The sequence below is a fragment of the Gorilla gorilla genome, chromosome 23 (genome assembly GCF_029281585.2).
Source record: "Gorilla gorilla gorilla isolate KB3781 chromosome 23, NHGRI_mGorGor1-v2.1_pri, whole genome shotgun sequence".
In the NCBI taxonomy this organism is placed as follows: Eukaryota; Metazoa; Chordata; class Mammalia; order Primates; family Hominidae; genus Gorilla; species Gorilla gorilla.
This window is the reverse complement of record NC_086018.1, coordinates 40,063,378-40,078,483: the sequence shown is the minus strand read 5'-3', so window position 1 is coordinate 40,078,483 and position 15,106 is coordinate 40,063,378. Positions and strand designations below refer to the sequence as shown.

At 52.0% G+C, this 15,106-nt stretch overlaps 1 protein-coding gene across 5 annotated transcripts; it reads left to right on the top strand.

Annotated features, from left to right (window-relative positions):
- The first annotated feature begins 1,495 nt into the window (after window positions 1–1,495).
- On the top strand, window positions 1,496–14,122 carry NAGA (alpha-N-acetylgalactosaminidase). 5 transcript variants are annotated; one of them, XM_019018308.4, is made up of 10 exons: window positions 1,496–1,638; window positions 2,036–2,120; window positions 3,852–3,987; window positions 4,482–4,653; window positions 5,128–5,305; window positions 5,614–5,708; window positions 6,585–6,746; window positions 9,449–9,646; window positions 11,414–11,557; window positions 12,068–14,122. In XM_019018308.4, exons 2-10 carry the CDS (start codon window positions 2,105–2,107, stop codon window positions 12,200–12,202), a joined length of 1,236 nt encoding a protein of 411 aa, XP_018873853.2. In that variant the 5' UTR covers window positions 1,496–1,638; window positions 2,036–2,104; the 3' UTR covers window positions 12,203–14,122. The 5 variants fall into 5 exon arrangements, with proteins under 5 accessions (XP_018873853.2, XP_055230734.1, XP_018873852.2 ...); XM_019018307.4 differs by having other exon boundaries at window positions 1,500–1,638; window positions 2,029–2,120; XM_055374760.2 differs by having other exon boundaries at window positions 1,542–1,638; window positions 2,018–2,120.
- Window positions 14,123–15,106: the final 984 nt, after the last annotated feature.

Here is a 15,106-nt window from a genome sequence, read left to right as displayed (position 1 = left end):
CACGAGGTCAAGAGATCGAGACCATCCTGGCCAACATGGTGAAACCCCATCTCTACTAAAAATACAGAAATTAGCTGGGCGTGGTGGCATGCGCCTGTAGTCCCAACTACTTGGGAGGCTGAGGCAGGAGAATCGCTTGAACCTGGGAGGTGGAGGTTGCAGTGAGCAGAGATCGCGCCACTGCACTCCAGCCTGGCGACAGAGGGAGACTCTGTCTCAAAAGAAAAAAAAAAAAAAAAGAAAAAAAAGAAACTACAAATATTACTGGAAACATCCCCCACCTTTCTGTGTCGGGCCTGGCCATAAAGGAATTCTCTGACCTACCTTGCCTGATACTAGGTCGCAAGACTCTCATTCCAGAAGGGGTCCTGCCCTCCTCCCAGCAGGAGGGAATGCCACACAGAGAGAACAAGAAGAATCCGAATCTGAACAGACATTGCTGGGTTTCCACACTCAGCTATTAACATTAAATCATTCCCTTTTGTCTAATCACATTTATACACAGTTGTCCATTCCTTATTCCTTTTTTTTTTTTTCTGTTGCCCAGGCTGGAGTACAGTGACACAATCACAGCTCACTGCAACCTCGACCTCCTGGACTCAAGCAATCCTCCCACCTCAGCCTCCCGAGTAGCTGGGACCACAGGCACCTGCCTGGCTTTTTAATTTTTTGAAGAGACGGGGTCTCACTATGTTGCCCAGACTGTCCTTAAATGTCTGGCCTCAAGCGATCCCCCTGCCTCAGCCTTCCAAAGTGCTGGGATTACAGGCATGAGCCACCAGACCCGGCCAGGGCTGTCCATTCTTCACCAAACCGAGACATAAAAATAAAGATTTCCCTGAGTATTTGTGTCTTCATTCCTGAAGGCTCTCAAGTCACATAAAACATTGAGTAAATCAATCTATTATGCTTTTCTGTTGCTAACCTATATTTTGTTTGTAGGAGTGTCCGCTGTGACCTTTGGGATGAGTAAGAGAAAATATCACACCTTTCTGCCCCTACAATGCCCAGAACAAAGCATTTGGCACTTAGCAGTTTCTCAATAAATACTTGATGAATGAATGAAGAAGGAAGTCGCCCAGTCTGTGCGAGCAGTCCCTGAGCGTCGGCGGGGAAGGAGAGCCGGCTGCCTTTGCGGGAGCTGTGACCGCCTGCTTTGGTGCCCCCCACGCACCCTCCTTGTAGAGACGATTAATCCCAGACTTCCATTTTCCTAGCAGCTCACTAGGCGGGCCTTGCTTCAGAGCAGTCTCTCATTTCCTCTGCACAAAGCCCTCAACAGGTATTCACTGCACGGCCGCTTACTGAGCGCCCACGGTGAGCCTGGCACGATCCTTGCCCTCTTGGTCCCCACAGAGGTGGAAGGACAGGCCTCGCGGGGTCCGGGCCACGAAGGACAGCCCCGAGCCCGTTCTGCCAATGCCAGCCTCGCTAGCACGCAGGGCAGGAGCCCAATGGGGAAGGGCTTAGGGAGGCTGGGAGGCCGGACCCATATGGGCGGGGCAAAGCGTTGCTAGGGGGGATTCTGATAGGTTGCGCGAAGGGTTGCCTTCGTGAGGCCCCGCCCTCACTGGAACGCTTCAGAATTATCAGGTTACCGGATTCGAGTCAGAAGCGGCGGCAGGTCTGAACGCTTCGGTAGGAAAAGTGCGGTGGGAGGGGGCTCTGCGGTTTTGGGGGGCCCAGGGCGGGAACCCGGACCCGGCTGGAAGTCCGGAGCCTGGCCGCAGCCCTGCCCCTCCGCTCTTTCTGGGTGACCTTAAGCCAGTGGCTGCCTTTTTCTGAGCCCGGGCGGGGCCGAAGGGCGGCCCGTAGGCCCTCGGGACTCCCAGCACTGCAGAGGGTGTGAGGTCTGACATCCAAGACACGTTGTTTCGTATTTCTGAAGGAAGAACTCAAGCTCCGGGAAGTGATGGCTGGGGATGGGGCGGGCAACTTGGGGACCGAGTGTACGATCCGCGTCTAAGGTTGAGGGCGGCCGAGCTAGCCAGGCAGCCGTGACCCCAGTGCTTTTCAGACGTTTCTTAGCTTCCAGAGCCCAACACATAGAGCTGATACACGCAGACCAGATCTGGTCAGGTCCTCGGAAGCTGAGTCCAGAGCGATGCTGCTGAAGACAGGTACCTACACCGGCTGGGGTGGCTTGGAAGGGTAGGGGTGAGTGCTACAAGGAGTGCTTTGGCGCTTCTTCCCTAATGTGGGTATGTGGGGAGACAGCTTCCTCTCTCTTTTACTTAGAGCTGGGCAGGAAGGGAGGAGATGCTTCCCCATACGGGAATCATTTCTCCTTCAAAGGGGCCCTTCCTTTCTCACTTCCTCTCCCTCAAGCACAGAGGCCCTAACTGATGTGATATCAGCATGTGCGGAGAACCGCCTGTACAGTCCCTACAGTAACTCCATATTACAGATAAGGAAACTGAGGCCCGAGGGGGAAAGGTCTCACTTAGGTGAGCTGATTGGGTGCCCATCCTGGCTGGCTTACTTCTTAAGCCTCTCTGAGGCCTCTTGAGGGTCTGTGGTAGAGAGCAAAGAGCTCTGGACTGGGGCTCAGGAGACCTGGAGTCTGGCCAATGGTCCCGACTTAACGATTTTTCAACTTTACTGTGGTGTGAAAGCGACACACATTCAGTAGAAACCACAGTACGTATACAACCTGTTTCAGTATTCAGTAAATTGCATGAAATATTCAACAATTTATTATAAAATAGGCTTTGTGTTAGATGATTTTGGCCAGCTGTAGGCTAATGTGCGTTGTCGCACTTTTTTTTTTTTTTTTTTTTTTTTTTTTGAGACGGAGTCTCACTCTGTCGCCCAGGCTGGAGTGGAGTGGCGCGATCTCGGCTCACTGCAACCTCCATCTCCCAGGTTCAAGCAAGTCTCCTGCTCAGCCTCCTGAGTAGCTGGGATTACAGGCACTCGCCACCTCACCCCGGTATTTCTTTGTAGTTTTAGTAGAGACAGGGTTTCACCATATTGCCCAAGCTGGTCTTGAACTCCTGACTTACGGTGATCCGCCCACCTCGGCCTCCCAAAGTGCTGGAATTGCAGGCGTGAGCCACCGTGCCTGGCCTGTCCACACTTTTAAGGTAGGCTAGGCTCAGCTATGATGTTTGCCAGGTTAGGTGTATTAAGTACATTTTTGACATAATATTTTCTTTTTTATTATTTTGGGATGGGGTCTCGCTCTGTCACAGCCCAGGCTAGAGTTCAGTGGCACGATCTCAGCTCACTGCAGCCTCCACCTCTGGGGTTCAAGTGATCCTCTTGCCTCAGCCTCCCGAGTACAGCGCATGCCACCACGCCTGGCTAAATTTTTGAATTTTTAGTAGAGACAAGGTTTCACCATGTTGGCCTGACCTCAAGTGATCCACTCGCCTTGGCCTTCCAGAGCGTTGGGATTACAGGCATGAGCCACTGCATCTGGCTGATGTGATATTTTCAACTTAACACTGGGCTTATGAGAACGTAGTTCCGTGGTAGGCCTAGGAGCATCTGTACTGTTAAGTTCTATATATGGGATGGGAGGAGCTGATGGGGTTTATAGGAAGGGAAGGACATAAGGTGTTAGTTTTGCTAATTCCAGGTGTTAGTTTTGCTAATTCCAGCACTGCTGTGGTGACGGCCAGACCTCAAGCCACTGCCTGGCCCAGCCACCATCCTCCCACTTACTGCTTTGCAAGAGCCAGCCATTGCAGGAAGAGCCAATTCTACCCTAAACCCAGGAGTCCAGTTTCCCTTATATATAGGCAGGCAGCCTCTGTAGGGCTGAGCAACATACAGATGGGGTGGGATGAGGGCTGGAGCTGTGGGGGCAACTGATAGTCACCATCCCCTCCTCCCTTGCCCCCTAGTGCTCTTGCTGGGACATGTGTCCCAGGTGCTGATGCTGGACAATGGGCTCCTGCAGACACCACCCATGGGCTGGCTGGCCTGGGAACGCTTCCGCTGCAACATTAACTGTGATGAGGACCCAAAGAACTGCATCAGGTGAGTAAGGTCCACACTCACCTGATGAGCCTTGCCCAGGGCCCTGCAGAGTCGGGGGCAGGAAGTGGAGGGTCCACTAGAAAAGAGGGCAAGGTCAGAGTTCTCCATCCCAGAGACTGCAGCCAGAAGTCACTCGGACTGTCTGACACCTAGCCCCATGACCTGTCTGGAGCCTCTGCAGGGACTGTCAGGCCCCAACCTGGTCACGAGGCAGGGACCTTACATGGACCCAGCCCCTGAGATAACTCTTAGAAGGTCAGGCCAGGCCCCCTGTACTTCCCCTGACCCAGTCCTGCCTTTTGGCCTGGGGCCAGCCACTCCTTTCAAGCCACAAGCTCATCGCACAATCCCTGGTGGTCATTTACACAGATACCTGGCTTAGGGCTCAGCAAGGTCATGGTTTTTATAGCCCAGATTCAATCAGAGCTGAGGCAGGGTGTGGGTGAGGGCCAGGCTGGGTCCCTGAGCTACCCCATCCCTCTGCCCCTCACTAGTGAACGGCTCTTCATGGAGATGGCTGACCGGCTGGCACAGGATGGATGGCGGGACATGGGCTACACATACCTCAACATTGATGACTGCTGGATCGGTGGTCGCAATGCCAGTGGCCGCCTGATGCCAGATCCCAAGCGCTTCCCTCATGGCATTCCCTTCCTGGCTGACTACGTGAGCTGCACCCCAGCCCTGCCCTTGGCCTCAGGGCTAGACCACTCCTTTCACCCTACCTCGCTTAGGGCTCATTTACATGATTGAGATCTCACAGTCTAGTGGGGGAAACAGACAAATGAACACCGACTTTTGGCCTACTCTGTTGAGTGAGAGCCAGAAAGGGCATCTCACGCAGCCTGGTATTCCAGGAAGGTTCCCTGGAGGAGGCATTTCTTGAGCTGAGCCCAGAGAGATGGCATTGGAGGCAGAGAGGATGGCAGGAGCAAAGGCCTAGGGGCAAGAAACAGTCGCTGGGAGGTGTGTGTTGGGGGAGAGGTGGGCCATCGTGGGCAGAGGCCGGGCCAGCATGCTGGGACCATCTCCTTTGGTCTGTGGGAGCCACTGGAGGTTTAATGGGACAGGGTCAGATATGCCTTGAGGAGGCTCCCTGAGGGTCCTGCTTGAGCCCACTGTGTCCTCAAACCCCCACAGGTTCACTCCCTGGGCCTGAAGTTGGGTATCTACGCGGACATGGGCAACTTCACCTGCATGGGTTACCCAGGCACCACACTGGACAAGGTGGTCCAGGATGCTCAGACCTTCGCCGAGTGGAAGGTAGACATGCTCAAGCTGGATGGCTGCTTCTCCACCCCCGAGGAGCGGGCCCAGGGTGAGTTACGCAGCTGGCTGGGGCACGCAGGCAAATGGGGAGGGTGGCCATGGAGACCCACCCAGTGCCCACCTGGCTGAGCTTCCCAATTCCCCCTACCCAGGGGTTAGGGGGATTGTGGCTCCCAGGCTCCCTAAATATGAGTGGCAGCATAGCCCACCCTGGAAGCGTTTGAGGCTCTGGGTATGTGGGGAGGCACCTACTGTTTGAAGCTTGTTTCTTCACATCTGTTGGGAAAAGGTCTGGGCTAAGGCCCCAGACTGCCTCCTGCACTTCCTCAGGACTGAAACAGGTTGGGCTTTCTCTAGGGTACCCCAAGATGGCTGCTGCCCTGAATGCCACAGGCCGCCCCATCGCCTTCTCCTGCAGCTGGCCAGCCTATGAAGGTGGCCTCCCCCCAAGGGTAAGCCATTCTGCCCCCTGCCTGATGGCGCTTCCCACACCCAGGCCTCCTTACCTCCTGAGTGCCAGGCTTCAGGGACGGGGCCTTCCAGAGCCAGGGCTGCTCTCACCACAGGTGCCCATATGGTGATTTGTAGGTGTCTAGAGACCTACGTTAAGTAGCTGCAAAGAGCAGGTGGGCTCAGCCAGCCCAGAGAGGTGTGTGTGTTGGAGGGAGTGGCGGGCCTTAGAGAAGAGGCCCTTGTGAAGTGGGCTGAAGGAGTTGGCATCAGAGGCAGGAGAGCCATCTGTGCTGGCACACAGTGCCCAGGATTCCAGGAGGTGCCCATTAGGCGAGGAGACCCAGAAGGCTGGGGAGGCCAGGCAGGTGGGGCCAAGCCTCGGAGGAGCCTGTGGGCTCATGAGGGCTCCCTTAGCATGTTTGACACCAAAAAGGGTGGGCTCAGGCCTCTGGAGCTGAGAAGACAGCAGACAGCAGTTTCTCACTGAGAGAACATGGGGGTGGGTGGGTGTCAGGGAGAGTTGTTTGTGGGTGCACCAGCCTGGGCCCACACCCTGGGTTTGACCCAAGCTGGCATAAGAGGGCAGGGTAGGCTCCTGGCACCAGCCTGGGCCCACACCCTGGGTTTGACCCAAGCTGGCATAAGAGGGCAGGGTAGGCTCCTGGCACCAGCATGCACAGAAGGGAGACCCCGGTAGCCCCACAGCAGGGCCACCCTCTGAGGCCCTCCTCATCCTGAGCAAGCCAGTGGGGCCTGTTCTCTTCCCTCTTCCCCACTGTCTGTCTCTCCTGCTGAGCCTCCTCAACTCCTGTGTGGGTCTCTGGGCTGCAGCGTGTGATTCTGGTGCTGGACTCTGCCTTCCCCTCGACATCCAGGTGAACTACAGTCTGCTGGCGGACATCTGCAACCTCTGGCGTAACTATGATGACATCCAGGACTCCTGGTGGAGCGTGCTCTCCATCCTGAATTGGTTCGTGGAGCACCAGGACATACTGCAGCCAGTGGCCGGCCCTGGGCACTGGAATGACCCTGACATGGTACCAGGATGGAGGGGGATGTCCCTAGGCCCACCATCTGTGACGACCCTGCTCCCCACTGCCCTGTGCTTTCTTCCTTCTTGGAGGCTCACTGCCGGGTTCTAGGTCAGCGCTTCTGAAATGTGTCCCTGAACTGGTTGCTTTAGACTTGACTTAGAAGCTGGTTTCCAGGGCCCCATCCCCCACGTTTTGCATCACAATGTTCAGGGGAAGAACACTGTTAACCATCTCCCCAGGCAATTCTGATGTTTCTGAAAGCTCAAGAACTTGGGTCTGTAGTGACCCTGGAATAAGATGTTATTGCTGTGCAGGTTGAAGATCACGACCTTGCTATTCCTAGTGCCTGGACTGCTCTCACCCGTCTGCCTCTGATCCTTTTGTCAATTTCCTGCCTCATCCTCCACAGGGACAACTGGCCCTCACAGTCCTGCTTCTAGCCCTTCCATTTTATCTCGGTCATTGCCCTGTGACATTTTGTTGTTGTTGCAATTTATAGCTTTATAGTTATCTGTTAGTCAACAAGCATTTACTACCTGATTGATCCTATGATGATTATAAGAATTACAAGTGCTAAGCCAGGTGGAGGGAGCAACCTGGAGGAGCAGGAACTGGCCTGCTGTGGAGTCCCAGCTCTAGCTCTGCCACTTTACCTTGGGCAAGTAACTTAATTTGTTCTGTGCCTCAGTTTTGTCAATTGGAAAATAAGAATAGTAGCTACCTTATAGGGTTGAGGGTTAAAATAACTCTGAAATGCTTGGCACAGTGATGGGCACACAGTGCTTAAATTGTTGTCACTAAGCCTGTAATTGTGTCCTGACTATGGATTGCTTGCCCTGGGGTCAGGAGTCCCCCTTGGTCCATTCAGCTGTGGCTAGGGCAAGTGGGTGTGGCCAGTGGTAGGTACAGGGACTTTGTCCCGTTCTGTTTCTTACCACTGTCACCTTGGAACATTTATTGACTTGACCTAGTTTATAAGCTTTTTGACAACAGGAGCCCATTTGATCATCTGAACAACCTGTGATGTAGCCAGGGCATATTACCACCCCCATCGGGTTTTTGTTTTTTATTGATTTATTTATTTTTTGAGACGGAGTCTTGCTCTGTCACCCAGGCTAGAGTGCAATGGCGCGATCTCGGCTTACTGCAACCTCCACCTCCCAGGTTCAAGTGATTCTCCTGCCTCAGCCGCCCGAGTAGCTGGGATTACAGGCGCCTGCTATGACACCCAGCTAATTTTTTTTTTTTGTATTTTTTTAGTAGAGATGGGGTTTCACCATGTTGGCCAGACTGGTCTCAAACTCCTGACCTCATGATCTGCCTGCCTCAGCCTCCCAAAGTGCTGGGATTACAGGTGTGAGCCACCACGCCCAGCCTATTTATTTATTAATTTAGAGACTGAGTTTTGCTCTTGTTGCCCAGGCTGGAGTGCAATGGCATGATCTTGGCTCACCGCAACCTCCGCCTCCCAGGTTCAAGCGATTCTCCTGTCTCAGCCTCCCAAGTAGCTGGGATTACAGGCATGCGCCACCACACCTGGCTAATTTTGTATTTTTGATAGAGATGGGGTTTCTCTGTGTTGGTCAGGCTGGTTTCGAACTCCTGACCTCAGGTGATCTGCCCTCCTCAGCCTCCCAAAGTGCTGGGATTACAGGCGTGAGCCACTGCGCCTGGCCTTTTGTTTTTTGAGTCAGAGTCTCGCTCTGTTGCCCAGGCTGGAGTGCAGTGGTGCAATCTCGGCTCACTGCAACCTCCACCTTCTGGTTCAAGTTATTCTCGTGCTTGAACAAGTAGCTGGAATTACAGGTGTTTACTACCACGCCTGGGTAATTTTTATATTTTCAGTAGAAACGAGGTTTTGCTATGTTGGCCAGGATGGTCTCTAACTCCTGGGCTCAAGTGATTCACCTGCCTCTGTAGCAGGACCAGCCACAGACAAAACTCCTCAGACACCAGATTAAAGAAGGAAGAGGTTTTTATTCGGCTGGGAGTGTCGGCAGACTCGTGTCTTAAGAGCCGAGCTCCCTGAAAAAGAAATTCTTGGCCTTTTTAAAGGCTTACAACTTTAAGGGGTCCATGTGAAAGGGTCGTGATACATCAAGCAAGCATGGGAAACGTGACTGGAGGCTACATGCATCAGCTAACAGAACAAAAAGTTTTACAATGCTTTTTTCATACAGTATCTGGAATTTACAGATAACACAAGTAGTTTAGGTCAGGGGTTGATGTTATTATTATTACTTTATTTTAACTCCTAGGGCCAGGTGGTGGTGCCAAGGTTGTCTGGCTATTTATCTTACTTTTGTTTATTTCCAACCTTTTGCTTTTTCTCTCCTCCTGTTTTGTGAACTAGGCAAGGTTGGGAGAGGAGGGCAGCAGGAGTAGTAGTGGTCTCCTTCCTTACCTCAGCCTCCCTAAGTGCTGGCATTTACAAGCATGAGACACCGCACCTGGCCGTCTGCCCACCCCCCTACCGCCGACTCCTATTCTTGATGGAAAATAAAAAGCTGATGCTCAGATGGAAGGTGACTTAACTCCCCCAAGGCCACAGGGCTGGGGAATGGTGTTTGCTGAACCAGGCCTCCTCCACATACAGCCATCTTTCCCTAATCCCTAATTGCTCTTCCTCGGCTACAAGTTTGGGGATGGTCCCTGTGTCTACCTCAAGGAGATGAGAGCTGACTACTCCTCTTCTCTGCCCCCAGCTGCTCATTGGGAACTTCGGTCTCAGCTTAGAGCAATCCCGGGCTCAGATGGCCCTGTGGACGGTGCTGGCAGCTCCCCTCTTGATGTCTACAGACCTGCGTACCATCTCTGCCCAGAACATGGACATTCTGCAGAATCCACTCATGATCAAAATCAACCAGGATCCCTTAGGCATCCAGGGACGCAGGATTCACAAGGTACTAGGGTGTGGAGGGAAGGAAGGGGAGGGCTGAGGAACTGGGTTCTCCTGAGAGAAAGGCTGCCAGCCTCCCTGGGGGCAACACCTGGCGAGGTACAGGAGTCGCCCAGTCCCCAACCAGGGCTACCCCTTCTGGTTGCTTATGGTTGAGGACTCTGATGGGAGCTGCTCCAACTGTCCTCCTCTTGCTGGGTGAGAGCAGGGCTGAGCAGGACAGCTCAAGGGAGTCGGGTCGGGGATGAGAGGCGTCAGCCACATAAGTGCACATAGGAAGGGTGAGGCACAGAGCTTCTATACACCCGTGATGGCCTGCAGAGAGCTTGGGCTTCCCTCCAGAGCAGGAGGAGCTGGTTTGTTTGTTTTTGAGACAGGGTCTCACTCTGTCACCCAGGCTGGAGTGCAGTGGCACAATTTCAACTCACTGCAATCTCTGCCTGCCGGGTTCAAGCAATTCTCATGCCTCAGCCTCCTGAGTAGCTGGCACTACAGGCGCCTGCCACCACGCCCAGCTAATTTTTGTATTTTTAGTAGAGACACCATGTTGGCCAGGCTGGTCTCGAACTCCTGGCCTCAGGTGATACACCCGCGTCAGCCTCCCAAAGTGCTGGGATTACAGGCATGAGCCACCGCACTCGGCCAGGAGAAGCTGTTATAGCCAAGGAATACTACGACTACTAATGGCTGCTATTTATTGAGTACCTACCATGTGCCGGGAGTTTTAGATAATTTTTCTCAGCAAGGTAGGTATCTTGCCATTTTACAAATGAGAAAAATGAAACTTCGAGAGTCTGAGTAACTTTATCCCAAGGCTACACAGTTGGTACAAACAAGACTGGACTTCAGTGTCACCTCAAACCCTTTTTTTTTTTTTTTTTTTTTTTGAGATGGAGTCTCACTCTGTAGCCCAGGCTGGAGTGCAGTGGCACCATCTCAGCTCACTGCAACCTCTGGCTCCCAGGTTCAAGCGATTTTCCTGCCTCAGCCTCCCAGGTAGCTGGGATTACAGGTGTGCACCACCACACCCGGCTAATTTTTTTTGTATTTTTTTCAGTAGAGACAGGGTTTCACCATGTTGGCCAGGCTACTCTCAAAACTCCTGACGTCAGCTGATCCACTGGCCTCGGCCTCACAAAGTAATGGGATTACAGGCATGAGCCACTGTGCCTGTCTGCCTTTGCTCTTTACCAAATCCTGGACTCTGGTAAAAAGAAACCTACAGAACTACGGAAGGCACCTATAGAACTGGTGATGCCCAGAGGAAGTAACAATTCCCTGCCAGAGGGGCTGATGGTGGAGCTGGGCCTGGAAAACCTTCTGGAGGATGGGAGTTCACATCCAGCTCCACTCTCCACCCTCCTGGAACAGAGTTCACTGTTCCCACTGGACAGCACCCTCCAGGCCAGCACTGGCAGCTGTTTGGGGCCAGCACTCATACGCTGTACTGTTGTTGCGCTTCCCTGTTTCTGCGTTTATCCCTCCCGTTGTCCTATGAGCTTCTGGGGCAGGGCCTCATGCAGCACTTGTCTCAGTGTGCTAGCATAGGGGCCGGGCTCAGAGTAGGTGTTGATGAGTATCTGCTGAGTCAGGGAAGGTGGGCAGATAGGGTTAGATAAGCTGGGGTGGTGGAGGCCCGTGGCATCCTCCCTAAACCTGTGTGACATGGAGCTGTGAACTGGGGGACCCAGAACTCAGGGAGGGCCAGGGAGGCAATGGTAGGTCCTGTCTGAGCAAGGGACCCCAGCCAATAGCCACCTTCTGTGCCCAGGAAAAATCTCTCATCGAAGTGTACATGCGGCCTCTGTCCAACAAGGCTAGCGCCTTAGTCTTCTTCAGCCGCAGGACCGATATGCCTTATCGCTACCACTCCTCCCTTGGCCAGCTGAACTTCACCGGGTCTGTGATATATGAGGTGAGCACCCGGCTGCCTGCAGCCACCCGCCTGGGCTTCAGATTTCTGTGGGAGGGTATTATGGGGGGTAGTTGTTCACATATGGCCTCCCCTGAGCCATGGGCTTAGGGCCTCTGGCAGGTGCCCAGGGGGAGCTGCAGGCACTGAGAGCTGCAGCCAGTGCCATGCTCTGAACCAGTATTTTCAACCTATGCAAACAGAACTACTGCATATAAATATGAATCCCATTAGCCTCTAGGGCTGTACTCCTCCTCCCAAGGGTCAGCCCTTGCTGGCACGTTCCTCACAGTTTTCCATGGGCTGGGGCTTTCTCCACTGCCCGTGCTTGGGCACCTGTTGGATTTGCTGGTGGAGAAGTGATAGGGATTCAGGGCTCCCACTTCTGTAGGGCATACTGGAAGCCCAGCACAGACAGGCCAAAGTCCAGGCAGAAGGCTTCTACATCCTCTAGGGGGGGTCTCTGTGCAGCCACTCTCATGGTGGCATTGGTGATGTCCCTCCCCACTGCAGGCCCAGGACGTCTACTCAGGTGACATCATCAGTGACCTCCGAGATGAAACCAACTTCACAGTGATCATCAACCCTTCAGGGGTAGTGATGTGGTACCTGTATCCCATCAAGAACCTGGAGATGTCCCAGCAGTGAGGAGCTGGGACATGTGACAAGCTGTGGTGGCACCACTGAGCCTAGACCATGGAGCCTTGGCATGCCCAGGGCAAGTGGGGAGGTTCTCTGCTCCCCAGGCCTGCTCAGTGACTGACCCCATCATACCCAAAGTGCAATCTCACGGCCAGGTTCTATGCCCTGTCCAAGCGTAAACCCTCTTGGAAACTTCTTTTGGGGCAATTTTCCTGTGGCCTTCCTGGCCTCTACTTCCATGTGTGCAGCCCCACAGACATTGCTGAGCAACTCGCCAGCCTCCTGAGCTCCATGCCCATCAGGACTCTAGCCTCTGACCTTGCTGTTGACTCTGAAATCAGGATTTGGAAGTTTTCGAATTAGGAGTAGAGAGATCTGACCTCTTGCCAGGAATGCCCATGAATCATGTGATTGGCTTTTCTACCCATAGAGGGCCTTGCAGCCTGATACCACCTGGGAGTGAGGGTCACAAAGGAGACCTTGGCTCCCTCAGGTCACCAATAAACCTGTTCTTTAATCAAGTAGTTGTAATATGGACCTGGGGTACCTTTAGTTAGGGACTCTGGTGGCACCACACAGGGTGCTGGATTCAAATCTCACCTCTATGGATGATGTCTGGCATCGTCTGGCCCCTCCTTTTCCAAAGTGACCAGAAGATTCTACTTCCTAGAGATGCCAGACTTGCCTCACACCCAGGAGCTGCCCCTGCTGTGCCTGGTATGCTGGCAGTGGTGATGGTGACAACACAATGAGGCCAAGTAGCAATGCTCCCAGGTCCTGCAGCTTGTGCTCTGCCCAGCAGTGCCCCTGGCCCAGCACCTCAGCCTGCTCTTCTCTCTGGTGGCTCCACCCCCACCCCTACTTCTTTTCCTTTATTTCTCTCCCAACCTGGCTGCAAAGGAGGTTCATATTCCCCAGATGTGTCCACAAACCTGTCCAGGAGTTGTGTCTTAAAATTGATTTCCTGTCCCTCTTCCTAAGGACAGGGGTAACAGTCAAAGTGAAGGAATGATGGGTTCTTGCCTATCTTGCTTTGGTCCTTATTTCCCAAGCCCTCCTCTTTTAGCCAAGGCTACAGGGCACTTGTCTTCCCTGGTGGCTCTCTCCCCTTTGGAGAGAGCTAGTGGCAGAGCAACCTAGCTAGGTCCTCCTTGGGCTTTGAATGCAGGAGCACCCAGTGCCCCAGGCCTTGCACTGTGCTGCCCAAGGAGTATTTTCTGGGTGGATCTCCCATACTCCTCAGGGTTCTGAGGTCCTTGTATTTAGGGTATGGTGTAAAAACTTACATATGCACATTTTGTTACATCATTTAAGATTACTGGAGCTTTACTGGTTAAGTATAGGGTCACCAGAGAAAGTTCCTTTCCCCAGTTGATGTCTTGAGGCTGTTGAGAAACTTAGGACAGAAGCCTACCTCATCCCAGGCCTGCCCCTCTGTGCATAGCTCTGCCTTTGGGTCTTGTTCATAGTGCTGTTCAGGCAAAATGGAATAGTCTCAGGTGGGAACACCTTCTCTTGCTAGCTCCAGGAAGGCTTTGTGGGAAATGAGTTGAGACCATGGACTTGGGAGTTGGGGGCCAGAGTTGAGCCTGGACTTGACCAATTAATTCCCTTACCTTTCAGCCCAAGATAGCTACATGTCTTTACTTGCTGTATAAGTTATCCTTTTGTCCTGGGGGTGCCTGATTGATCCTATCTCTTCACCCTTCATTCTTTCAACAAACATGCCATCTATCTCCCAGGACATTTATTCCCTTCTATTCAAGGCCAGTTAGGAATGCAATTATTTTTTTTCAGTTAAATACAGACTTGTTTGGGCCCAAGGTACCCTTTCTCTTTTTAAAAACTTTTTATCATGAAAACTTTCAAATACAAAAATAAAATGGTAGAGTGAACCTCCATGTACCCAGCATCCAGCTCCAATAACCATCAACGTGTACCATTATTTCATCTCTCTTCCTGCACATGCTCTTCTGATGTGTGAGCTAGAGTATCTGAAAGGAAATTTCAGAAAACCCTAAAAACCACTATGTCTCTAACAGATAAGGGCTTTAAAAATACATATATGAGCCGGGCGCAGTGACTCATGCCTGTAATCCCAGCACTTTGGGAGGCTGAGGTGGGCGGATCACAAGGTCAGGAGATTGAGACCATCCTGGCTAACACAGTGAAACCCCATCTCTATTAAAAATACAAAAAATTAGCCGGCATGGTGGTGGGCACCTGTAGTCCCAGCTACTCGGGAGGCTGAGGCAGGAGAATGGCATGATCCTGGGAGGCAGAGGTTGCAGTGAGCCAAGATGGCACCACCGCACTCCAGCCTGGGCGACAGAGCCAGACTCCATCTCAAAAAAAAAATATATATATATATACACACACACATATATATGTATATATATGTGTATATATATATATGACCTTAATACAATTTTCCTACCTAAAAAAACATAATTTTAAAATAATCTAATAACCAATCTATGTTCAGTTTTTGCCAGTTGTCTCAAAAATCTCTCTATAGTTTGTCTAAATCAAGATCCAGTAAAATAGTCCAGTACGAACTACTGAAAGTTTGCTCCCTTCATAAAAGCATTGAAAAACCTGCCACATACTATCAAAATCAACTTTCACAGAACTCTGGAAATTAGCCAAAAGCTTGCGGCAACCCAGAAAACTTCAACTGAAAAAATAAAAAAAAAAGTTGAATTCTAGTAGAAACAGCAAGCTATGTGGTATTTTACCTTATTACCAGATTTTAAATCAGCTATTTTAAACATGTTCAAAGAGCCAAAGGAAGCCAGGTCTAAAGAAATAAAGGAAAGAATAAGAATGATGCCCAAACAGAATAACAAAGGAGATAAAACTGTAGTGGGGAAGAAAGCACAAATTCTGAAGTTGGAAAGTACAATAGTT

Bases quoted from the DNA above. Each gene is read 5' to 3' on its own strand.
- NAGA (XM_019018308.4), top strand. The intron at 3,988-4,481 runs GTGAGTAAGGTC...GCCCCTCACTAG, and splicing joins GACCCAAAGAACTGCATCAG to TGAACGGCTCTTCATGGAGA. The intron at 4,654-5,127 runs GTGAGCTGCACC...AAACCCCCACAG, and splicing joins TTCCCTTCCTGGCTGACTAC to GTTCACTCCCTGGGCCTGAA.